Here is a 27,173-nt window from a genome sequence, read left to right as displayed (position 1 = left end):
ATTCCTGCTGGCCGAGGTTGCGATGCGAGGACGAGGACCGCAAACGAGCAGGCCGTACACGTGCGATGCAGCCGTGAACTTCGGACTGAACACGTGTCTTCGGACCGTAAACTCGCGAGACCTCGGCCGTAAACTTCGGAAACCCTAGCTGCTGACCGTACACGCCGCCACCCCCTCGCTGGTTACGACCAAAAACAACGCTTTTCACCCTTTTTGCTCCAAAACTCGATCAAAAACTCGTTTTTATCAAAAACACGAAGAACAAACCCCCCATATTTTGCCAAGATCTATCCAAAAACGCAAAAAATCCTTCAAAAATAAGATCAAATAAGCTCTAGATCTGACAAAATTGACTGATACAATCCAAGCTCTTATACCAATTGTAAATCCCCAAAATGCTTGTGTATCAATCATATCCGTTTGATGGTGCGGAATCCCAATCAAACGGATGATGCCAGATCAAAATAGAAGAGAATAATAATAATAATAATATGAATCTTGAATGTATTGATGATATGAATTAAGTTCCTTACACAAGATTCACTTTTTCTCTCTAACACACCTTAGAATACACACACTTAAGCTCCTATTGGCCGTACACTCTCTTCTGTTCATCAATCCCTCCTCAACCACCTAACACCTATATATATATACTTGGGGAATATGGGCCATAAATGGGTTTACGACCGTAAATGGGTTTACGGCCGTAAACACCCATTGGGCCGTAAACACCCACCTGGCTGTAAACCTAACCGTAAACTCATAAAATATTACATAAAAATACAATTGCTCAGAAAAGCAAAGTATAAACCATAATTTTGACCCAACAATCTCCCCCTTGGTTTATAACTTTCTTTTCTTAATTGACCCAACAAGTTAATTGTAAGGTCCTAAAACGGATCTTACCAGTGATCAAACAATCAAACAATCAAAGAGAACAAGAATTGGAGTAGAAGTAGAATAGAAAGAAGCTTGCACATGCTTTATAACTGAAAAACGTCGGCTACAACTTGTTTACATCGACCGTGAACTCTCTAGCATCAACAACTAATAATGACCTACAACACCTCTATATATAGGGAACCTGGGCCGGAAACTGGGTTTACGGCCGTAAACTCACTACAGGGCCGTAAACTCACTAACAACCTACTAAACCACAATAAAGACTCAAAAGAACTATTACAATGAAAAGCCTAGCCCAAACCACTAACTGGACCCTTCAATCTCCCCATTGGTTTGGTGCTAGCTTGGACTTAGTCTTTATCAACCACCAACACGTCCGACTTCCCCATAGCTCCATACCACATTCCTTTTCTGATAATTTCTGTAACCATGGATGTGTACTCCTTAGCAGCAGGCTCAAAGATGTCTTCAGTGACCATGATCTGATGAAGAGAAAGCTGATGTATATCCCATTTCCCAAACTATAGAAGATCATACTTGTGATATAATCGGATGCAATCATTTGGGAGTTTGATGACAGCAGAAGCTGTAACATCATCAAATACCCAGTACAACATATTCTTTAGAACTCCACCACCAAGCCTCTTCAATACAGGTATATGTTTCACTTGATTTGTGGGAGGCCACATCACCGTCTGGATAGGAAGGTTTGTCTTGGGATCAAGTATGTCAGGGTGTTCTATGACGATTGACTATGCAGTCCTCATCGCAGTAAAGCCTTTCTTCACTTGATCTTCCAGAAACATCTTAAGGTGTGTTGCCTTGGGATTACCAGAAAGATTTGCAAAAGGAGCATTGGATAGTTCTGTAAGATTAACCCTGGTCCATGAATGAAAATCATTTTGGTCTTTGTATAGCTCCGTGTTGCCACTCTTGCGTCTCACATACCGCATATTTTGTGTGTCGTGAAAGCCCCAAGAGACAATTCCTGACCTGTCACCATATTCGGTTCCAAACCGTTTCTTCTCAAGGTATGTGATGGTGATTTCGGGTTGATCCCCAGAAGCATTCTGATCAGAGCTCTTTTTGAACAACAGCTGTCTCTTCTCAGCAAACTTAGCCAGTTTGGCTCGTTTCAAAGCCACAACATTCGGAGCCTGTGCTGGTTCTTTATCAAAACGATCTACAACTCGGGTTGTTCTTACAGGTGGTGGAACTATGGGAGCAGCTTGATTAGGAATATAGATCCTTGGCTCATCGACAGACGTCTTAAATTTGTCACCAAGTTCTTCTTCCAGCTTCTTCTTTAAGTCATAGTAACTGGCAGTCAACAGACCAAAGTGAGTCTGAAGATCAGTGATCTGCTTAGTCTTCAGAGCTTTGTCTTCTAGAAGATTAGCAACTTGAATGGTGAGCTTGGTGTTTTTAGTCTGAAGGTCAGTAACCCGGATATCAAGCTCTATATTCTTCTGATTTAGTACGTTGGTCTCCTTCTGTAGTCCAAGAATAGTAGGATTCTCTTCTCCAGAGTTGCCTTCCCCAAAAGATATTCCTTTACCACGGGAGGGAGGCGTTGAGAATTGTTCTTCAGCCAAATGCATGGCCAGCCTCACTGAAGCAGCATCATGATCGGGCATGGGAGGAGAAAATCCTGCGGGGATAGAAGAACCATCAGCTTCATAAGTGGTGCTAGGACCTTCACTGAAAGGTTCTGATGAGACAATGGCAGGAGTGGTTATCGGTGGTGTTTTCCCTGGGCACATGACACGCACTTCTCAAAAGTGATAAACTCTCTGACAGGTAAGCCTCGGACCATCTCATTCTTTGCAAGACGATTTAGGTTATTAGCGTTAGCATGACCGAGTCTTCGGTGCCACAGCATTGCGTTCTGTTCTCAGACTTTCGAAAAGAGGCAAGTGACTTGTTCAGGAATGTTGCTGTTCATATCAATAATATACGCATTTCCATCCCGCTTTGATTTGACAAGAATCCACTCTTCTGGGATGATAATGCCTGGCTTGAGAATCATGCACTCTTTGTCGGTGAAATGTGTAGAATAACCTTTGTCACAAATCTGAGACACACTCAACAAACTGTGTTTTAGCTTGGGAGCAAAGTTGACGTTCTCAAAACTCAGCACTCCATTCGTTATGGTTCCTCTCTGAGTGATCTTGCCACCTTCTCCGCCCGCAAAGGAAACATATCCCCCATTAAAAGATTGAATGTCGCTCAGTTGGGAGATGTCTCCTGTCATATGTTGGGAGCAGCCGATGTCGACGTACCAAGGTCTGACGACATTCCTATGCAACTGTCCCTGCAAAATGAGCGGGATCATTTAGATTTGGGAACCCAGGTCATCACTGTCCTGGGTTGCCTCTTCACTTTCTCTGATTGATCTTTCAAAGCCTTCAATTCTGAATTATCATTTCTAATCTTTTCAGAGGATGCTGATGATTGATTGGAAGTTAATTTGGGCATCCAATGATATTTAGGTTTTCTAACAGTCACAGGTGGTTTTGAAATATGTTTCTTATTAGTTCACATTGAGCATCTGGAAGTTCTACCAGAAGTGGTTGAAGATCCATAATTGCTCTTTGACGAAACCGATCTTGGCGGAGCCTTGTTCGGTTTTGGCAAACTGTTTGAGACTTTGTTATGAAAAACCTTTTTATTCTTTTGAAAAACCACCCTTTTTCTACTTCGATCATCCTTCCAATCATCATCCCGAGAACGAGTTCTTGAGGACTTTCTAGTTAAAGACCTTCCTCTAGATTCGTTCTCCCCTCTTGGTGACATATAATGCACAAAAATCCTATTTTGACAATTCCTAGCTATATGACCACCAATACCATAATTAAAACAAATCTGATTATTATTATTAAAACTAGTACTGCCCGTCTCAGATTTATTTTCTTTACTGACACCCTTACTTTTCCCACAAGAACATGTGTTAGAAACAGGTTGTGAGATGAGTGAGGGTGCATCAGATGGTGTGACCTGTGGAATTGGTGTGTTTTCATTAGAAGCATCACAAACATCAGGATTATCAAATAATTCATCAAACACTTCAAAAAAGTTTAATTCAACAGAAGCAGATGCGGAAGTATCACAAAAAACATTGTCATTAATAACATCAGAAACAAAAAGTTTTTCAATGGAAACAAAAACATCAGGTTCAGACTCAGTTTTGTTATCAGAAACAGATTCTTCAACTTCGTGCTTTGACTGATCTAAGGATTGATCTGCAGGGGAAGTAGAAAGGTTAGTACTTTCAACATTAATAAATCCTCCTAAAACAAAACCAGATGGCTTGTCATACACCATTGAAGGTTCGTTGGCAATCTCCTCTTTAGACAAAGGGTGATACTGATATGTATGATTAAAAGGAGGAGGTACATTTTTGTATCCTAAACCCTTTTGCTGGTTTCGTTTGAACTGCAGGCAATGGTCAATCATGTTGGCAACCACCTCGCTTGATACATCAAACCTTTTAAAATCAAAATTTGCAGTTTCAACTTGCCCTTTTAATGTATCAAGCTCAGTAAGTAACTCAGCATTCTGTCTCTTGATATAAACATAATGTACACATTTGATACTGTAGTCTTCCTGAAGTCTCCTAAAGTCCTTTATTTTTGTTTCTAACTGGGCCTTTAGGGGTTTTTTTTCCTTTTCTAAGTTGATAGCCCTCATATCTAAGATCCTCTACTTCTCTACGTAATGATTCTATTTCGTCACGAAGAATTTTAACATAATCAATACATGCCTGAGAACAAGAAGGTAAACTTACCTCACTTTTCTTGGGTTCGGAAGTAGTAGATACCATCAGTGCAAACTGCAGCTCCATCATCTTTTCTTCAGGATCAGCTGCAACATTCTCCATGAGAGCAGCATCATTGATTTGGACTAGGTGAGCATTTTCAGGTCTTGAAATATTCAGAGCCTGAATCTGGTCCTCCCAGTCAAATGACTGAGCAACCATAGCAGTCTCACCGTTGACCGCATCACCTCCACGATTGTTTCCCACCGCAACCATCGTCTTGTCATTGTTCAACCTTCGATCCGGTTTCGGGCACTCACGAGCAAAATGACCTGGCTCATGACAGTTGAAACATCGCAGCTTCCCCTTGTTGAACCCTACCTTCTTATCAGCATTCATCCCCCAGTTATTCTTCCCTGTCTTTTAAGCAAACTGCTTTGCTCTGAATATTGCCATAGCAATTTGCCACGTAATATCCATCTCTTCCACATCTTCTGGATGAATCTGATCCAGATCAGCAAATGACAACTGAGGTGGAAGCTCTCCAGCTACAAAAGCATTATAGCAGTTACCAAGTCCTGTGGCGAGAGCAAGATTTTCATCACTTTCCTTTGTGTTTGAGGAATAGGCTACAACTGGCACATTGGAGGATGGAACAGCTTGTGGAGTGACAAACGACTGGCTTTGAATCTGAGGTTGTTGAACAGTAAATGCTTGACCTGAGGAAGAAGTTATTGATGAAAGGGCATTGTTAGAAGAAATTCCAAGATTTGCAGTCGAATACGAGTTCACATGGTTAATCTCTCGCTGTTTATTATCAATATCACAAGCTTTGATGATCGCCATTGTTTCAGCAAGAGTGAGGCGATTCAGATCCTTGGTCTTCTTAATAACAGCTACATTCATGTCCCATGACTTTGGAAGAGCATTCAGTAGCTTTTTATTTATCTCGGACTTGGTCAAGAAGATCCCAGATATGTTCATATCAGTAGTGAGAGTTGTGAATCGCTGCAGCTGTGCCTCCAGGGTTTCTCCGGGAATGTAGTTAAACATGTTGAATTTCTGTCGCAACATATCCTGGCGGCATTCCTTCATGTCTTCATTTCCTTCATACACCTCAATCAAGGCTTCCCACAAAGCTTTAGCTGAAGTATACTGTCACACCCCCAAATCAGAACGGCGGAAACATTCGGGGACGGAGGACTTTAGGTAAGTATCACAACACATGCAATATAGTAATCAAATTACAAACAACCATTGCATTAATAAGTATAAGTTTTACATAAGTGTTTAAAAATTACATATTCAAACACCAAAGTAGGTACAGTAGAAGACAAGAGTCGCGGTACGGTACTAGGTAGTCTTCTCAAAAGCTTCGGGAGTGTACCTGTCTACTAGATTCCTGAGAATACAAGTTATTTGAAAAGAGTAGATCAGCATTTAAGCTGGTGAGTTCATAAGTATTTTAGTTCTGTTAAGTATACCCTAAGTTCTTTGGATAAGTTCACTGGTTTCTCCAGGAAATCCTATATTTCCTGAGGTGATTAACTGATAACCTCAATAGTTTCCCTCTGCAATTACTTAGTTTATACTGATTATATATAACCCAATATCGAATGGACAGTTAAATGGGTGTATCTGCCCTAAGCCCACAACCAAACAAGGAACAGGAAGTAAGGCGGAAGTCACACATTTCACTGTCAATCAGATATTACTTATGTATAACTATGATGTAATAACTAAGGAATTATAGAATTAACCACTAAAGGTCTTTTATGGTATACTAGTTTACAAAGATTGAATGACTAAGTTTCATTTGATAGGTGGTTTAATCCCATAAACCGTTTCCTTTGTATAAGTGGTTTAATCCCATAAACCGTTTCATTTGTAAAAGTGGTTTAATCCCATAAACCGTTTCATTTGTAAAAGTGTTCTTAGTTATATCTGTTCTATAGTAAAAACCTTAGTATTAATCCTGTAAAATATTGTATTATCCATAATACTGCCTTGTGGTTTTAAATGTTCAAAACTAGAAGTACAATACTCAATTTCATGATACGTAGCTTTTACTGTAAGTAAAAACTACAGAAGGTACACTTGGTCGGGATGTAATTAACTTTTCTTACTGTTATAAGAGAAGTATATTACTTTGTAATTCACTCGTTGTCTTATCCATGTGAGTCCTATTAACCATACTAATATGACGGATATGCCTGCGGCGATGTTCTTCAGGCGTCAGAATGGAATGATATTTGACAACCTAGGCCTGCCGGCCAAACTGTAGCGAACAATAGAGGTGCGGGATTGTCAGTCCCATATAGATCTATACACAAATTCACGCTCTCCCTACAAGAGATTCTAGCTAATAGTTCAGGACTTAAAAGGTCGTACTTAGATAAGTACACCGTGAAGGGTCTCACAAATTTATTGTTTCAATGAGATTTACGATGTATTATTATTACCCTGTGAATGCTAACTCTGGTACTTTGTATCGTACCCTTGGTTAATGCAAACCCGGTATGGTGTATTATTACCTCGTGTTTGCTAACTCTGGTACTCTATATAGTACCTTTGCTAATGCAAACCCAGAATGATGTATTATTACCTCATGTTTGCTAACTCTGGTACTCTGTATAGTACCATTGCTAATGCAAACCCGGAATGATGTATTACTACCTCGTGTTTGCTAACTCTGGTACTCTGTATAGTACCTTTGCTAATGCAAACCCGGTATGATGTATCTTTACTTCTTTAATATGTTGTTCGTATATTAAAGGTATTATACATATTTTGGTATTGTTGAATGTATTTTGGTAATTTCCTTGGAAAGTATACAGTCGTGAATCATACTTGTATATTTAGTTTTGAATCATAAATTATACCTATTATAATTTATATGTTCTATCTGATTAGCATGGTTTCTCATGGATGAACACCTTTGCTCAACCTGATACAAAGGTAATGATACCAAAAGGAGTAACCTTTTATACTCATATATGTATAATATATATATATATATATATATATATATATATATATATATATATATATATATATATATATATATATATATATATATATATATATATATATATAATTAAGAAGGAAACGACATTCGGACAAATAACACCACCTTAATTCCACATCCAAACAAGGAAAATGAATTAAGATAATTCATTAGTCCTAAGTCCTTCAAATCTTATTTATATATTTATACATATATAAACATGATTTTGGCAATTATAATTTGAAATAGTTTATAAAACATTTTTCAAAGAATTTAACGGAGTTTACATGACTTTAAAGGTTTAATATGGCTTTAAGTCATTTTGGAAGTATTTCGTAATTATTAAAAATATACGAAAAGCCTTTGTGTGATTTTTATCACATAATTATTAACACAATTTTTATTGTGTTAAACTTGTATTCCCCCGCCCCCCCCCCTAAAAAGCATTTAAAAACAATTAAAAATGTAAATTATAGGGGTATGAACTCACTTTGATAAGCGGTGATTCGGGCAGCGTTTCGTTTCCCTGAAAAGAGTTTGTTTGACGAAAAACCGGCTCAAATCGGGCAGAGTTTCGACAGGAGATAAGATGACTTCTCGAGAATTCCGGTGCTCCGGGGCTTGATTCGGGCTTTAGACACGATAACGGGGCCTTGGGGGGTCGTGAGAAAGTTTACGGGGTTAAAATGTGAAAAAGGGGAAATTTTGTGGTGAAAAATGCCCTAAATCCAAGAAGGCTCTCATGCCTTATATAGGCCGCAGCCTCGGATCCGGAGTAAGGAGAATGAGGCACGTGCCTCGGACAGGTGGCGAAGTGGTGGTTCGGCTCGGACATGTGGCTTCGGTTCGGACGGATGGCTCACAACTGGCAGCTTCGGATTGGACCAGGCTTCGGTCCAATAGGAGGAGGGCACGAGGGTCCGAGGAGCATCCCAGGAGGGTGTGCGGTGTGTCTCCTGCAAGGGTGTCCGAAGCTTAGTGGACTGCGGAGTTGGTCCAATCAGAAGGCCACACGCGAAGCTCGGTCCAACCATAAGATGACACGTGGAGGCCTCGCATGCGAAGGGTGACGTGTCCGAAGATGACTCAGCGAAATTTCCCGGTTTTCAACATTTTCTTGATTTTTGTGCCAAAAACTTGCGAAAATCATAACTTTCGCATACGAGCTCCGTTTTTGGCGTTCTTTATATGCACGTGTAGGTAAAATCATATACTCTACGACTTTCGTTTAGACTTCGTCGGCTGATTTTGACTTTATTTTTAATATTACTATTTTTAACAGACCGGGACAGGAAATCCGTTAAAAATTCATAACTTCTTCATCCGACGTCCGTTTTCGTCTGTCTTTTTACCGTTGTGCTACTTTTGACGAGACCTTCGATTCTCATTTAAGTTGCGTCGGATAAATATCGATCGATTTATATTTCGAATTTTTAGCTGTCTACTGCTAAACCGAAACTTCGAAAAATCATAACTTCCTCGTACGAAGTCAGATTTTTACGTTCTTTTTATGAACGTTCTCGGTTTAACATATTCTACAACTTTCATTTAGATTGTTAAGGCTAAAAAGCCTTTTATCGAAAATTCGTTTTTTACATTGAATAGTGTTTTGCCGGTTTTATCGCGGATTTTCGATTGGTCATAACTTCTTCGTTATAACTCGGATTTCAGTGTTCTTTATATTTTTGGAAACCTTGTTACAAACTCTACCACTTGGTTCATCCCAATTATGATTATTGATCACTTTATTTTTGACCAAAATTTGACTGGTGTCACATTATCCCTCCGTTAGAGGGAATTTCGTCCCGAAATTAAGTCTAAAGTGATACTCATGGACTAGGTCTAATCTTTCCTTTCCCAAGTGAATTCAGGTCCTGGGTTTGTAATCCAGCGAACCTTCACTAACGGGATGAGACTTAGCGTGGTTCTTTAGATTTCCATATCCATGGTTTTCATTGGTTCTACTACAGAGTGTAGACTTTTATTTAACTTGATTTCATTGAGTGAAATAACAAGTGTTTTATCGGATAGACACCTCTTTAGATTAGATATGTGAAAGATGGGATAAAATTTATTAAGTTTTTATGGTGGTTTAAGTCTTAAAGTACAAGACCGATTCTGGTAAGAATCTCAAATGGCCCTATGTACCTTGAATTTTGTATTCCACGCTTTCTGAAGCGCATCTTGTCCTTCCTGAGTGAGACCTTCATATGACAAGGTCATCAATCCTGGAATTCCAAGGGTTTTCTTTTACCGAAGCCCTAGCTTCTCTGACTAACTCTGGAACCTTTATGTCGCTTCCTGATTCGTATTTTGTTTTTGGTAGTTTCTCGGATGAATTCCAGATCAGCGAGGGTGCTGTGTGGGAATTTGATCTCTAGCTAGTTGCATATTACCTAATTTAGTCCAGTGCAGATAGGATCTACACTTATGACCGCAGAAGGTTTCGAATGGAGCAACTTGAATGCTAGTGTGATAAAGGACTCGACTAATTGGTAAATGGGTATCCCATTCTTTACCATAGTCGATCCCATAGAATCATGACTACTCTGGTTCCTAGAGATTTTTGAGTGACGGCCTGAACTGGGAGATGATTCTATTATCTCAGTGAAGATAACAGATATTGGCATACCGTGCACTCACACGTTCTAGTTATCATCTCTACTTGCCACATTTTCAGGTTTCAAGACTTCCTGTTGAGCCTCCTTAATTTGTGTAGAGAGATTTGAAAGGGTTATCATAGTCCATGATTGGCACTATGACCTGGGTACTCTTTCCGACTTAGGGTGTCAGCTACTATATTGGCTTTGTCGAGATGATAACGAATTTCAAATTCGTAGTCATTTAGTAGCTCGACCCACTGTCGTGGTCTCATGTTGAATTCCACCTGGTAGAATACATGATGCTGGATTTTGCTCCGAAGTTCATGATCAGACTCATACTTGGCTCATCCACCATTACCACGTGTATACAAGTCGTATATATTTTAGATTTCACAAAACGTTCGGATGGGTGACTCTGCCCCAGGTCCACAACCAAACAAGGAATAGGAGATAGGGCGGAATCACACATCCTTAATCTTGTTAAGTCTAATTTATATACCACTCTCGTGTATACACTTAGCAACGATAGATTAACTTAATGAGTTCTTAGTATCTATTCTTGAACTTGACCTGCGGTACAATGATTTTCCTTATGAGATCTATTGAGGTACTTCGGTAGTTACTGACTTCTATGACTACTTCGGTGCTTTTCGTTTGAAGTTTCCTAGCTACTGAGTAGGCTAGAATGGCGGGGTGCCCTTCGTATGGGTACTTCTGAAGTTTTGAAACGAGAGACAACCTAAGGGTTTTGTGTTATGGATTGAAAGAATTTCATCTTACGGCTGATTAAGGAAAAAGTTCTCTTATATAGCATAAGAATTTTCACATGGTAAGGGCCAGGCCAAACCATGTCGAATGAGGATGCCAGAATTTTCTCGACGAAATAGATATTAAGTCGTCCTGGGAGGAATGATTACTAGGATGATATCCTATGTACCTAAGTTTTCAGCGCTTCTAGTTTTATTATGTTATTATCACTACAAACCCCTTTTTGATTCGAAATTGGCGGGTACTACCAATACGAGGGTTCTGATAATTTGAAATTATGAACTTTCATGAAACGATCCTTACTAGGTCTCTCTATAATCGCTTGGTGTATACAAGTCATGTATAATTAAGATTGGTAAGACTTTTGACTGAGTAACACTGCCCTAAATCCATAACCAAACAAGGAACAGGAAATGAGGCTGGATTACTCACTCTAAGTCTACAAATCTTAATTATAAATGACCCTTATGTATACACTAAGTCATCATAGCTTACCTGTTAGGGTTTTAAATTTTATATAATCGTTGTGATTTAATTTGAACGAGAGAGTAATCATAATTATAGATAATTATCGGGGTTTGGAAGCGTACCAAAATATAGCAGGGTTCTTTGATGCTTTCCCATGTATTGGGATCAAAATCCTCCTGCTCCCCCGTCGTTCTTCTCTGTTGGACAGTCCCTATTGTAATGTCCTATTTCACCACAAATGTGACATATAGGAATGGTTCCAACATTGGCAGTTGAAGTGATGAACTCAACCGGAGTTCTACAGATGCGGGCGGTATGCCCCTTCATGTTGCATCTATTGCAATGCAGCTCTCGGCAAACTCCATGATGATGGTAGTTGCACTTGCTGCAGTGTGGGAGGTTTCCTAAATACAACTTAGTTGGTGCTAGAATAACAGGGCTGATGGGGGTATTGACTGCCCCAGTTCGTTGCCCTCTGCTAGGTTCTTGAGTTGAACAACTCCCTTCCTTGTTCTCGAACTTTCGTTTCAAGATATTAGGCTTAAGGTTCAAGGTGTCCTTACAAGTAGTTGCTCGTTGCTATACTTGGCCATCACTACGATCGGGTTACCGATAACATTACTACTAACATTTGCATTGTTAGCATTAAGGTGTGCCATGACAGCTGCTACAACTGCTGTGACCGCAACTTGAAACGTAGCTGCATCTATCTGAAGGATTGGTGTTTCGCTGGTGGGTTGGTTACATTTCTTTGGAGGAATGATTCTGTTACATGATAAGAAAATGAGCTCGTGAGCGACTATCGTGTCTCTAGATATATTCTAACCATTTGTATCTATGTATTAATCTTTCGTTTTGTTATATTGTTCTCAATGATTCGACCTGCATCCCTATGATGCAGTCCTGGTAAGGAAGAGAATTAAGTTTCTTAGAATGGTTATGAACCGAGTATCATCCAAACTAAGTTACCTTCGTTTGGTGGATATCGTTTCCCAATTTTCGAAAATATTCGAAAATAATTCATAACAGTGTCTACATAAAATAGACTTATGAATTTGAGAAGTAATCACTATCAATTAAGATTTCGTGATCTGATTTATTGTTATTAGTCGTGACAGGAAAAGAGGATAAGCTCAAAACCTAATGTGAGTAATGAAATCACTAACTCACTAGGTTGAATCGATTTACTAGTTATTACTTAAATGAAAAGACGCTCAAATACTTCTCATGAATCATGCGTGGTTTTCCTTTGTTCTCTGTTCTATTCTGGGTGGTAATGATTTGTTTCCTCCTGGTATCTATAGGGTGTCCTTCTCCTCTGTAGGTATATTGAATTCCCGAGTTGTCTTACTTCCGATTCTGACACTGATCCTCATTACTTCGTAATGAAGATTTTGGAATCTCGGAAGTTTATGCGAATCTCTCATTGGCGCCCTCAATAGGGTAAGGGAACTAAATGATTTCTATAGTTTGTTTACTTTTCCTATGTTTCTTTCTTGGGATTCTCCTAATGAAATTCTGTTGGATCCTTCTTGACTCTTCTATTGATTGCTGGAGTAACTATGTTTACCTAACGGGTTTATACGAGAATGGGAATATCTAAAGAATCTATGAGAAAATTTGAATTTTTACGAAGGTGATTCTTTCTGGTCCTTCTATAATCACATGGTGTGTACCGATTATATATAATTCAGATCAAATAGACCTTTGAATAAGTAATCCTACTCTAAAACCACATCCAAACAAGGAAAAGGAAGTAGAGTGAAAATCACATATTCTAAGTCTATAAAATCTCGGCTATATATAACCTTAACGTATCCACTTAGTAATTATAGACTTATCAGAAAAGATCTTTTTAACATTTCCCCAAAGGTATGTAACATACCTCCATGTTATTTTAGTTATGAGTTTGATTCTTGGACTTCTAGATACAAGAATTTGACAAGTTTTCAGTTTTCTTGTTATAGCATCCTAAAATACTCCCGTAGTATTTTAGTCTTTATGTTTGGTTCTAGAATTCTTCTGGTACTTAGGTAAGTTTTAGACTAGTTGCAACACTACAATCACTCCCCAAACACGTGTTGGTCATATCTCGGATGAATATAGTTTATCAGGCTATATTGATCCCAGATATGATTATGTCATTGTCTAGGTTTGACTGCAATGTCCAACATCCAAATACTTTTGTTTTGTTCTTCTTGTGATACTCATTCTAGTATATATACTCTGCATGTACTTATAATTTTATAAAATATTGTTATATTTTTAAAGTATAACTCTTGGTCAGAGTGTTTTTATCCCAATGGGTTTATAGTTGTATATCTTTTATGACTGATATACTGAATTCACTATAAACACTACTCTGATACCAATCTGTCACACCCCCAAACCAGAACGACGGAAACGTTCGGGGGCGGAGGACTTTAGGTAAGTATCACAACACATGCAATATAGTAATCAAAGTACAAACAACCATTGCATTAATAAGTATAAGTTTTACATAGTGTTTAAACATTACATATTCAAACACCAAAGTAGGTACAGTAGAAGACAAGAGTCGCGGTACGGTACTAGGTAGTCTTCTCAAAAGCTTCGGGAGTGTACCTGTCTACTAGATTCCTGAGAATACAAGTTATTTGAAAAGAGTAGATCATCATTTAAGCTGGTGAGTTCATAAGTATTTTAGTTCTGTTAAGTATACCCTAAGTTCTTTGGATAAGTTCACTGGTTTCTCTAGGAAATCCTATATTTCCTGAGGTGATTAACTGATAACCTCAATAGTTTCCCTCTGCAATTACTTAGTTTATACTGATTATATATAACCCAATATCGAATGGACAGTTAAATGGGTGTATCTGCCCTAAGCCCACAACCAAACAAGGAACAGGAAGTAAGGCGGAAGTCACACATTTCACTGTCAATCGGATATTACTTATGTATAACTATGATGTAATAACTAAGGAATTATAGAATTAACCACTAAAGGTCTTTTATGTTATACTAGTTTACAAAGATTGAATGACTAAGTTTCATTTGACAGGTGGTTTAATCCCATAAACCGTTTCCTTTGTATAAGTGGTTTAATCCCATAAACCGTTTCATTTGTAAAAGTGGTTTAATCCCATAAACTGTTTCATTTGTAAAAGTGTTCTTAGTTATATCTGTTCTATAGTAAAAACCTTAGTATTAATCCTGTAAAATATTGTATTATCCATAATACTGCCTTGTGGTTTTAAATGTTCAAAACTAGAAGTACAATACTTGATTTCATGATACGTAGCTTTTACTGTAAGTAAAAACTACAGAAGGTACACTTGGTCGGGATGTAATTAACTTTTCTTACTGTTATAAGAGAAGTATATTACTTTGTAATTCACTCGTTGTCTTATCCATGTGAGTCCTATTAACCATACTAATATGACGGATATGCCTGCGGCGACGTTCTTCAGGCGTCGGAATGGAATGATATTTGACACCCTAGGCCTGCCGGCCAAACTGTAGCGAACAATAGAGGTGCAGGATTGTCAGTCCCATATAGATCTATACACAAATTCACGCTCTCCCTACAAGAGATTCTGGCTAATAGTTCAGGACTTAAAAGGTCGTACTTAGATAAGTACACCGTGAAGGGTCTCACAAATTTATTGTTTCAACAAGATTTACGATGTATTATTATTACCCTGTGAATGCTAACTCTGGTACTTTGTATCGTACCCTTGGTTAATGCAAACCCGGTATGATGTATTATTACCTCGTGTTTGCTAACTCTGGTACTCTATATAGTACCTTTGCTAATGCAAACCCAGAATGATGTATTATTACCTCGTGTTTGCTAACTCTGGTACTCTGTATAGTACCATTGCTAATGCAAACCCGGAATGATGTATTACTACCTCGTGTTTGCTAACTCTAGTACTCTGTATAGTACCTTTGCTAATGCAAACCCGGTATGATGTATCTTTACTTCTTTAATATGTTGTTCGTATATTAAAGGTATTATACATATTTTGTTATAGTTGAATGTATTTTGGTAATTTCCTTGGAAAGTATACAGTCGTGAATCATACTTGTATATTTAGTTTTGAATCATAAATTATACCTATTATAATTTATATGTTCTATCTGATGAGCATGGTTTCTCATGGATGAACACCTTTGCTCAACCTGATACAAAGGTAATGATACCAAACGGAGTAACCTTTTATACTCATATATGTATAATATATATAATTAAGAAGGAAACGACCTTCGGACAAATAACACCACCTTAATTCCACATCCAAACAAGGAAAATGAATTAAGATAATTCATTAGTCCTAAGTCCTTCAAATCTTATTTATATATTTATACATATATAAACATGATTTTGACAATTATAATTTGAAATAGTTTATAAAACATTTTTCAAAGAATTTAACGGAGTTTACATGACTTTAAAGGTTTAATATGGCTTTAAGTCATTTTGGAAGTATTTCGTAATTATTAAAAATATACGAAAAGCCTTTGTGTGATTTTTATCACATAATTATTAACACAATTTTTATTGTGTTAAACTTGTATTCCCCCCCCCCCCCTAAAAAGCATTTAAAAACAATTAAAAATGTAAATTATAGGGGTATGAACTCACTTTGATAAGCGGTGATTCGGGCAGCGTTTCGTTTCCCGGAAAAGAGTTTGTTTGACGAAAAACCGGCTCAAATCGGGCAGAGTTTCGACAGGAGATAAGATGACTTCTCGAGAATTCCGGTGCTCCGGGGCTTGCTTCGGGCTTTAGACACGATACCGGGGCCTTGGGGGGTCGTGAGAAAGTTTTCGGGGTTAAAATGTGAAAAAGGGGAAATTTTGGGGTGAAAAATGCCCTAAATCCGAGAAGGCTCTCATGCCTTATATAGGCCGCAACCTCGGATCCGGAGTAAGGAGAATGAGGCACGTGCCTCGGACAGGTGGCGAAGTGGTGGTTCGGCTCGGACATGTGGCTTCGGTTCGGACGGATGGCTCACAACTGGCAGCTTCGGATTGGACCAGGCTTCGGTCCAATAGGAGGAGGGCACGAGGGTCCGAGGAGCATCCCATGAGGGTGTGCGGTGTGTCTCCTGCAAGGGTGTCCAAAGCTTAGTGGACCGCGGAGTTGGTCCAATCAGAAGGCCACACGCGAAGCTCTGTCCAACCATAAGATGACACATGGAGGCCTCGCATGCGAAGGGTGACGTGTCAGAAGATGACTCAGCGAAATTTCCCGGTTTTCAACATTTTCTTGATTTTTGTGCCAAAAACTTGCGAAAATCATAACTTTCGCATACGAGCTCCGTTTTTGGTGTTCTTTATATGCACGCGTAGGTAAAATCATACTCTACGACTTTCGTTTAGACTTCGTCGGCTCATTTTGACTTTATTTTTAATATTATTATTTTTAACAGACCGGGACAGGAAATCCGTTAAAAATTCATAACTTCTTCATCCGACGTCCGTTTTCGTCTGTCTTTTTACCGTTGTGCTACTTTTGATGAGACCTTCGATTCTCATTTAAGTTGCGTCGGCTAAATATCGATCGATTTATATTTCGAATTTTTAGCTGTCTACTACTAAACCGAAACTTCGAAAAATCATAATTTCCTCGTACGAAGTCAGATTTTTACGTTCTTTTTATGAACGTTCTCGGTTTAACATATTCTACAACTTTCATTTAGATTGTTAAGGCTAAAAAGCCTTTTATCGAAAATTCGCTTTTTACATTGAATAGTGTTTTGCCGGTTTTATCGTGGATTTTCGATTGGTCATAACTTCTTCGTTATAACTCGGATTTCAGTGTTCTTTATATTTTTGGAAACCTTGTTACAAACTCTACCACTTGGTTCATCCCAATTATGATTATTGATCACTTTATTTTTGACCAAAATTTGACTGGTGTCACATATACTCTCTAAAACCTTGAGCTATATCAGGAGATAAAGCCATGGTCAGAGTGGCCAAAGCCCTTTCCTGTTCTTCAACTTTCTCAAAATCTTCATCTGTATAGTGCTCAATTTCTTTGTCAATCACTTGTCCTGCAACAGTGATGGTAATTCGGACAGGACCCTTGATGATGCTTCTCCAAAGTTTGAAGTCTTTCATTTTAATATACTTCTCAAACCGGTATTTCCATTCAGGAAAACCATCTACAGACAACAGTCTTGGAATACGTGTGGTTGTGCCCATGACAGTATCCAATTCATGATGATGTGTTTGACTTTGAGAATCCATTGATTATTAAATTTTAAGTCAAAGATTAAAAACACAAAAAAAACAAAATTTTTGAGTTTCAGGTCAGTGGGTTTACGGCCGTAAACTGAGTTTACGGTCTGAGTGTTTACGGTCTTGTGTTTACGGTTTTTGTGTTTACGGTTTTTGAAGCTTAGTTTACGGTTATTGAAGATGCTTTGTTTACGGTCCAAGAACACAGTTTACGGTCTTTGAATGTTCTTGAGTTTACGGCCGTAAACAAGGTTTACAGTCCTAATCTCTTGGCAGTAAACTCCCAGAGAATTTCAGTAAACTCAAATTTAAAGCAGATTTGATCCCTTTAGCAACGAAAACACCAAACCCAATCTCGAACAGTGAAGAATATAAGTTTAAACGGCCGAAAACTCGATTGAATGATGCTTTGACACCGGTTTTGCTCTGATACCAATTGTAAATCCCCAAAATGCTTGTGTATCAATCAGATCCGTTTGATGGTGCGGAATCCCAATCAAACGGATGATGCCAGATCAAAATAGAAGAGAATAATAATAATAATAATAATATGAATCTTGAATGTATTGATGATATGAATTAAGTTCCTTACACAAGATTCACTTTTTCTCTCTAACACACCTTAGAATACAAACACTTAAGCTCCTCTTGGCCGTACACTCTCTTCTGTTCATCAATCCCTCCTCAACCACCTAACACCTATATATATACTTGGGGAATATAAGCCATAAATGGGTTTATGGCCGTAAATGGGTTTACGGCCGTAAACACCCATTGGGCCGTAAACAGGGTTTACGGCCGTAAACCTGTTTACGGCCGTAAACACCCACCTGGTCGTAAACCTGACCGTAAACTCATAAAATATTACATAAAAATACAATTGCTCAGAAAAGCAAAGTATAAACCATAATTTTGACCCAACAATCTCTTGTATCCATGGTAAGCCTATGGCGAAATGTGGCCTTCCCAGGATGTAGCCTACTATCTCAAACTTAACATCGAGGTTGGAGATTAGGATAGATCAGTTGACAACTTGTTTAAAAGGAAGATGGGGGCTGGAAATAACATACATTTCTGGAAAGATATATGGCTTGAAGGCATGACGTTCAAAGACATATTCCAGGAGCTTTATAAAATTGAAGCTAAAAAACTATAAGAGTACAAATAGAGTTCAAAATTCAGGAATTGTCAGACATTATGTTTGGTTGAGGCCGTCAAGGAGAGGAAGGGAGTCCATGGAGGTAGAGGAAGTAAACATAATTGTTGCTGCTATGAAGATTTATGCAGATCCGGACTCATGGAAGTGTAAAGTGGATACTTCGGGTAAGTTCTTTGTGCAATCCTTGTGAAAAGTGATGGATAATGTGATAAGGGAGGTTAGTGTTGGGTGCCTTGAAAACCAATTGTTTTGCTTGGAAGTTGTCTTGAACATGATCTCTATAGCGTGTAGCCTTGCTATCAGGGTATAATTCTAGCATCCATTCCATGTCCTTGGTGTTTAGCTTCGATTGAAGAAGTTGACCCTTTGTTTTTTAGTTGTGTTGTTTTCGAGTACCATCTGCAGTTGGTTCTATTCATGGAGCGACCTCTTAGCCTCACCTCCCTTGAGCAAGTATGAGTTGTTTTCGGTTTTGATTTCTATTAGGCAAGGAAAGAAAAAAAAAGATAAGTTGAGGTTAAGTCTAATATATTATGTTTTAAGGATGATTTGGAAAGTCCGAAACCCCATTTTTTTTAAAAAGATTCGCTGCCCCTCTTTGAGGATGACAGGTGTAATTCAACTTAGTTTCTACATACGGATTAAGCATGATGCTAATTTTAGTTCTTTAAATTGGAACACATTTCCCTTGTATTATGTAATTAGCAGCTCGTTAGTTATTTATTTATTTATTATTTTTTTATTTTTTAATGAAATTGGTGTTCAAAATAGGCCCAAATAGAAAAAAAAGTATTTTACTCGAACAAAAATAAAATAAAATAAAATAGCAATGCACGATCTACCCTTACCCTTTGTGAGCCGTCCCACTTACACCTGACAAAACATGACACGACACGAGAACCTGACATGAACCCGACACGAAATTAGCGGGTTAGGGTCAGAGATTTCGACACGTTTATGTAAACGGGTTGACACGACATGATAGTTAAACGAGTAGGGTTAGGGTCAAGACTTTCAACTCGAAGATGACTCGAATACGACCCGTTTAATTATATATTATTTATTATAAATTTCATATTTTTATAAATATATTATATGTTATAGACTTATAGTGGGCTAAAATCAAGAATTAAAAGTAATATTCAAAATTTCAAAGTTATTTAATTTTAGTCATCCTCACCACCTATCCCTTTGCTCCCCTACTTTAACTCTTTTTCATTTTTCATTCTAAACTTACTATAAATTTTGTCATTCCATCTCATAACTCCAGTGTTTCACTTTTTCCTTTTTGCCTTCACAACTCCTACTTTCCGACCTTTAAAATATTTCAACCCGACATGACACAACATATTTACAAGGTCTAAACCTTAACCCGAAACCCGACACGAAAATAAACGGGTTGACACGGCACGACAATATAATTAAACGGGTCGGGTTAGGATCCTTTCAACCCGTTTAATGTCTTGATACGATAAGAACCCGACACGACACGACACGTTTGTTAGTTCTATTCCACGGGACTAAACCCTTGGACCTGCCAACCAGTTTGTTGTCGAGCCAATTGCCATTCCGAACATGGGGTTGGTTTAACCGAGGGCTCATTGATGGGCGTTTCCAGTGATTATCACATATAAATACTCCCAATTTCTCGATACCTCCATTTATGTCGGAAGAAAGTCTTCATCCTCCAGAAGCTTCCCCAGTCAACTCAGATCTTCTCTACTTATAGTATTCCGTAGGTCGATTTTGACCACCATTCTTCAATTTCATCACTTCTTCCTCATAATCCCATATACATTCGTCCTTCATCGAATCAGGTATGATCTACGAGCCCCGTTTCTCTATTTTTCCCTAAAACTTTAGGGTTCTTAGTATTTCAATTGGGGATTCGAATTTCTTCCTGGGTTTTGCAATTTTTCGCCATTAATTCTGATTTTATTTTGTTGTTGGAGTGTTCAGAGGGATCCAAGTTGGTTGGGTTCGAATCGTTTTTTGGGTAGAAGAGAGGAACTTTAATCTGAAGATGGAGGGAGGTGGTGTGGTGTCATCGGAGAAGCAGAGTGCAGAAGCAACTGCGGCGTCGTCTTATACTTATTGGGTGAGAGAAGCTAAACAAGATGCTGCACCACTTCCTGTTCCTCGTAAGCTCACTTCTGAGGATCTTTCAATTGGGTCTAAATCCTCTAATCATCTTGGTTCTGCCTGGAATAAGGTAATCGATTGTTCTTTATGATCCGCAAAACTTCGTTGATTATTTTACTTGTATCAGTTTGTCGCTGGTTTTCAACGACTGGATCTATATAATTCCATATTGTAGTCGCTCTTCGACATATTCATTAATGGAAGATAAAGAGAAAAAGCTACACTTGATTTGAATGTCAAATGAGTGTTTTTTAACTTCAAATTTGATAAAAAGATGTCGATCTCTCTCCAGAAACTTTTGCTAATTACAATCAATTTTAGAATACGAATTACAACAAGAATAATAAAATGCTAATTCAATCGCTCCTAGGCTTTCAGACCTTACATTTTGGCAAAGTGATTAGTTAATTAAGCATCAATTATGTATTCAATTGTCACAGAACTACAACAAGATTGTATATTATTTTGCTAATTCATGTCATTGTCTCAATGATTTCTTCTCATCTTTGCAATCTTATAAAGTTCTTGAATCCACTGGATTTGTAGCATTATGTTGCCCCAAAAAGAAATATCATCAAAATCTATTAGACGTCTAGTCTTGTTAGCATTGCATATCTACACATATATGTATAGAGGAATAAACCATGTTAATGAGACTAAATGACCATTATACCCTTCAATTCTAAAATCAAATTTCACAATATTTTCTAATTCTTAAATCTAATGAGAAAATTCTTTTGTAGGCTGGAACATGGGAGGAGAAGAACTTAAACAAATGGGCAACTGAAAGAATCAAGGTGTGCCTTTCTACAAATATTTAATTAACATAGCTTTTTACATTTTATATAATTTCAATCATATGTCAAAATTCAATTTATAAACCCTCTGAAAATTTATATTTGTCACATTTGTAAAACTCAGGAGTTACTTCTGTCAGTTGGTTCTTTGGAGTTCACTTCTGGAAAGGCAGAAATTGCAGAAGTATCAAGATGCACAGGAGATGTGAGTATTTCCCTTCATCATCATTATAAAAACATTTAACTTTTAAAAACAGTTAAAAAAAATAATAAATCCACATCAGCGTTTTACTGCTTTCGTGTAAAATTGACCCAAAAAAGTCAACACGAAAAGTATGTTGGCTCTAGTAACAATTTCTGTAGTAAAAAACTAGGGTGATAACTGATATGTAAATTTTTTATTAGGAAGGGACCATTTTTGTAATTTTTTATAACACATGGACCTTTTCTATAAATTACGGGAACAATAAACCTGCCAACATATGAAAATCTTAAACATATGGACTGCTTCTGTAAAAAAAACTGCATAGGGACCTTTTCTGTAAATTATAGTGATCGTTTTTGTAATATATTTTCTATACCAGGACTAAACCTGCCAACATACGAAAGTGTTGTGGCCAAATTGTTAAACCCAAAATTCTAGGGACCAAACCTGCCAATAAACAAAACTGTTATGTGGTCAAAATATGAAACCCAAAAAGTATAGGGACTAAATATGCCAATATACCAATTTTTGGTGGCCAAAGTCTCAAACCCAAAAGTCCACTATTTATTTGTCAATTGAAATTAGTATATATAATAATAATGACCAAATTAAAATTAAAAGAACATATGAAAGTATGTTGCTATTTACTTTAATTCTATTTAAACTGTATTATTTTTGGTTGATAATATTAAATATTGTCTCTAATATTTCTTTCTTATTTATTTATTTATTTATTTAAATTTTTGTAGGCATTTTTGGTAACTGTAAGGAATAAGAAACGAGTTGGATACACGTATGAAATAACATTGAAGGTTAAAGGTAAAGTTGTTAGAAGTTATGTTGTCTTTGTAAATTATTATTATTTTTTCTTTTTAAAATTTTAATTTTTTTTTATCTGTTATTGATATTTAATCTTCAAATATGATGATTTGTGAGCACAGGGGAATGGCTTATTGGAGAAGAGAAGAAAACTTTTAAAGGCAATTTGGATATAGCAGAGTTTTCGTTTGGGGAACTTGATGATTTACAGGTAATCTTTTCACAATGGTCCCTGAGGGTAAAATTGTCATTTTAAAAAAAAATTAATAATCCACTTTTTTTAATTAATTCGTTCTTTCTGTATTAAGTAAAAAAAGAAACACTCGTATATAGCTTATTTTTTTATGTATGTTAACTAGTATGGATTATTTTGTTGTTTGTAGACAAAAGGGTAGAATGGTCATTTACTCACATGGAGACGGTTAATATAGCTAAAAAGCGAAACATCTTTGTTTATTTAGAACTTTATCAAGACAACCATCATTTATCGGTTTTCCATTTGACAGGTTGAAGTAAAGGTAAATGACGAAAAGGACCTTGTTCATCAAGATAAACAACGAATTCGCAAGGATATAAAGATGTTCTTGAAGCCTCTCCGTGAGAAATTGCTCGAGTTTGAAGCCGAACTCAAGGAAAGGTAGAAGTGAGTGAGGATGTTATCATCTCCTTAGCATTTTATGTTTTTTGTTGTTTTGAGATATTAAAAGAATTTGTTTCAAAGGAACCTTAACTTTCTCAAACATGTAATTCTAGCTAAACAACTTTATTTGCAAGACATTTGGATATTTGTAGGTTTTTTCATACATTAGACCACATATGTGTTTGAATTTTTTTTGAACAACATAATTTTTATTATCAAACTAGCAAGATCGTAGATAATAACAACATTTTGTAATACAATAAACTCTTAAACTTTAGTGTTTCTATAGAATCTTTTCTTAAAGTTTAAAAACGATGTTATCAATAAAGTTTGTATATACTATAAACACAAATCTCTTTTGCATAATAAACTCGTAACAAAATTTTAAAACAAGCTTCCTATTAATGCAACTAATCCAACTTTTCTATCTCTAGTCTAATTGAAATCTATAGTTATATTGAAAGACATGAAAATCAATGGAAAACGTTTAGTTAGGCTCCTTATTGTAGTACAACACCCTTTCAACGGCTAATGATCCATTTAAACTATAAGTTCAAATGAATTGTATACATAGTACAAGAGAACTGAAGAGGTCAACAAACTTTTTAGAAATATTGTATCTAGTATTTCTTACAATCACAAGCAGTTTCTAAGTAATCACTGAAGAGGTCACATTATACAACAACATATAGGTCAATTTTTTTTTTGAAAAAAATCAAAAATCGTTAGACCAAGTCTAATGATTTATATTTTATTGGGGGCAGGTATCCTAGATTCACCAATGTCCACCACAATATCAACCCCTCAACGACCCATTTAATAGATAATGTCAACATGTTCAAATAAAGTAATATAAAGACTTGTTTCCTATCTATGTGAGAAGACTATTAGACTAAGTCTGAACATAAGAAATTATGGGTACATATGAAAGAAAGTCGGAAGTCAAAGTATGGCGCTCAAAGTCTTACTGTGCTATCAAGTAACATTCTTGTTTATCCATTCTCCATCTTTAGTTTAAGAAATATTTGCGAATAAAAGAATACTTTCCAAGGCAATTTGGATCTAGTGAGAATTCTTGTTTTGCGGACCAGGATGATTTGTATGTGATTATGCACCCTTAATCGCCTCATTACAAAGCAAGAATTCTTGTTTTTCGGACCCGGATGATTTGTAAAGTTCTTTTAAAACGAGTCTTTAGTGACAAATGAAAAGTGTCACGAAAAGTACCAAGTCGCGATGCAAGAGTAGAAAATGCGACACGCTTAGTCGTGAAGTAGTCGATAGTAATGAAACCACGACTATAATGAAATAGCGACGCGAAGTTATGAACAGTAGAAAAAAATAAAAGAGATTAATCTCGTCATTGTATCCCAAAAACACAACAAGAATAGAGAGAAACAATAGGTGGGATTTCGCATAGTATTGGGATGATTTTGCCTCAACTCAAAGGAGAATTGAAGGAAAATAACCTCAAGTGATCTTCCTTACATATAGATTGAGGCAATTACTTTTATTGCTTAACAATATTGGTGAAAGGATGGAAACTCAGATTTAAGGGTTTGAAACCCTAGATTGATTATGATGATAAAAGTTGAGATTTATATGTATTAAGTTGATTAGAGTTTGAGAAATATCTAATTATATGTGTTTGATGTAATTATCATAACTTAATTCTTGATTTTGAGATTAGGTTATCATCAACCCTAATAATGAAAGATGGTGAATTGGTGATATTAGATGTGTGTCTTAATGAATTAAGACATAGGAAGAACAGATTCAGGAAGTACAACTTAAATGGTGCGTAAATTTTGATGGAATATGATTATGCATAAAAGAGGTTAAGACTTTGTAAAAAGGTACTTGGAATATAAATTGGAGTAATATAACTTAATTTATGTCTTATCGAGTTAGGAAATATTGATATGGAATCAAATTGGCATAGTAGTATAATATGGCCTAATAAGCTATAATCCATTTCTAGTGTGATAAAGGAATAATACTTTTGATGGTGAAAACTTAGAACATTTATTACTTGTAACAATTTCAGAGATCAAGGCAAAGGACAAGGATTCGGGTGTTGTAACTTCCAACAATTAACTAACCATAAGGTGAGTAAACAAGCTTTACCCTTAGATTTATAAACCATATGATATTATTGAATATGAATTGAATTGCTATGTGGATTTTATTATGACTATGATGGGAAATTGAACCTGGAAGCCTTGGTGGCCGTAATGCTATTGTATAGGGCAAATCGGTTATTCGAGATAGCCTTAGTAGCCTTAATTTCTCAAGTACGAGTGGTCGAATCTAGTGGTAGCCTTGGTGGTCGTAATTCCGCTATGTCGGAAATTATTGGTCATGGTAGCCTTAGTGGCCATAATACCATTGATCAATTTGCATGGTAGCTTTGGTGGCCGTAATACCACTTAATTATGATCGTTATGTGTACATCATCTGAAAAGCGATATATGTTTAATCATTGTTATTATTATGGTCATTGATTCTTAACTGTGAATTAGGTAGGATTTACTCACTAAGATTATAACTTACCTTATTTTTTTTATTGGTGTGCCTTTCATAGACTACTGACCCCGCCTGGGGTAAACATTTAGTGGAGAGTTAGAAATCCTGAGAAGAACACTGTATAGTTTTTCTTATGTTTCACACTATTGTCATCACCCAATTTGGTCTGTGGGTCTTTTGTATGGTTGAATAACTACTTGTAATATGTAGTTTAATATGTTGTTTGCCATAATTGGTTATTATTTATGTTGAATTACGTTACAAGTTGGTATTAGATTCATGGTTTGAGTGAACTAGGTTCATGAGTTTAGGACTTTAGACTTGAACCGCGAGAGATTAGTGTTACTGGCCGTATTCAAGCTAATGATGTAGAATTTAGAATATAGGAATACTGAATGTCATCTAACTTTTAAATGAGTATACGTTGTATATTACGAGGAGGGGAAACGAGGTACACGATCCCAATGTTCGGTGCGTCAACCCAAACAAGAAAGACCGAAAGACCACAGGAACAACCCGAGAACCTTCAACAAATAGTTACCAAAGAAGTGTCAAAAGATCTTGGAGAAATGTTCCCTACAATCATTACACTTTAAGTGGAGGCGACTAAAAAGTTGATTCATGACCACACTCTCGTTGTTAAAAGTTTAGAAGGAAAAGGAGAGAATGATGGAAGGGCGGAAGGTCATAAAGTTATCGTGGATACCACTACTAGAAAGAATAAAATATAAACGTATAAGGAGTATCTGGTTGCAATCCTACTGTGTTCTCCGGAACTATCGACTTGATAGTAGTTATGACTTGGTTAACACACAAGGAGAATTTGTTCCAAACTAGTAAATATTAAAAGGGTGATAAGGTTGAACACGCGACGAATCTGCTTAAGGGAGAAGCTCATTATTGGTAAGATATTGCTACTAGTACTCTTGGAGAGAATCTGACATATATTCTTGCTTGGGAACAGTTCCGAGTCCAGTTTGAATAGGAATAGTGCTCTTATATTTCCATGAAATAATTAGGGGATGAGTTTATGCATTTAGAGCTAGATCGAAAATGGTGCAACAATACACCTTTGATTTTAACGAGAAGGCGAGGTTTGAACAACATCAGGTGGATATCGAGACGAGAGAAATGGATCATTATATGTG

At 36.9% G+C, this 27,173-nt stretch overlaps 1 protein-coding gene across 1 annotated transcript; it reads left to right on the top strand.

The window, feature by feature from the left end:
- Positions 1–20,567: 20,567 nt before the first annotated feature.
- LOC145125830 (chaperone binding / ATPase activator) lies at positions 20,568–23,719 on the top strand. Its single transcript, XM_079061238.1, has 7 exons — positions 20,568–20,713; positions 20,856–21,108; positions 21,782–21,835; positions 21,960–22,040; positions 22,790–22,859; positions 22,982–23,070; positions 23,366–23,719. The coding sequence occupies exons 2-7, from the start codon at positions 20,920–20,922 to the stop codon at positions 23,498–23,500; spliced, it is 618 nt and encodes a 205-aa protein (XP_078917364.1). The 5' UTR covers positions 20,568–20,713; positions 20,856–20,919; the 3' UTR covers positions 23,501–23,719.
- Positions 23,720–27,173: the final 3,454 nt, after the last annotated feature.

This window comes from Lactuca virosa, chromosome 7 (assembly GCF_052849685.1).
Source record: "Lactuca virosa cultivar CGN04683 chromosome 7, Lactuca_virosa_CGN04683_v6, whole genome shotgun sequence".
Taxonomy (NCBI): domain Eukaryota; kingdom Viridiplantae; phylum Streptophyta; class Magnoliopsida; order Asterales; family Asteraceae; genus Lactuca; species Lactuca virosa.
Note: the sequence above shows the minus strand (reverse complement) of the source record. Positions and strands in the feature narration are given on the sequence as shown.

Coding starts and splice junctions, on each gene's coding strand:
- LOC145125830 (XM_079061238.1), top strand. CDS start 20,920: ATGGAGGGAGGTGGTGTGGTGTCATCGGAGAAGCAGAGTGCAGAAGCA. Junction 21,836..21,959: donor GGGCAACTGAAAGAATCAAG/GTGTGCCTTTCT, acceptor TGTAAAACTCAG/GAGTTACTTCTGTCAGTTGG. Junction 22,860..22,981: donor AATAACATTGAAGGTTAAAG/GTAAAGTTGTTA, acceptor TTGTGAGCACAG/GGGAATGGCTTATTGGAGAA.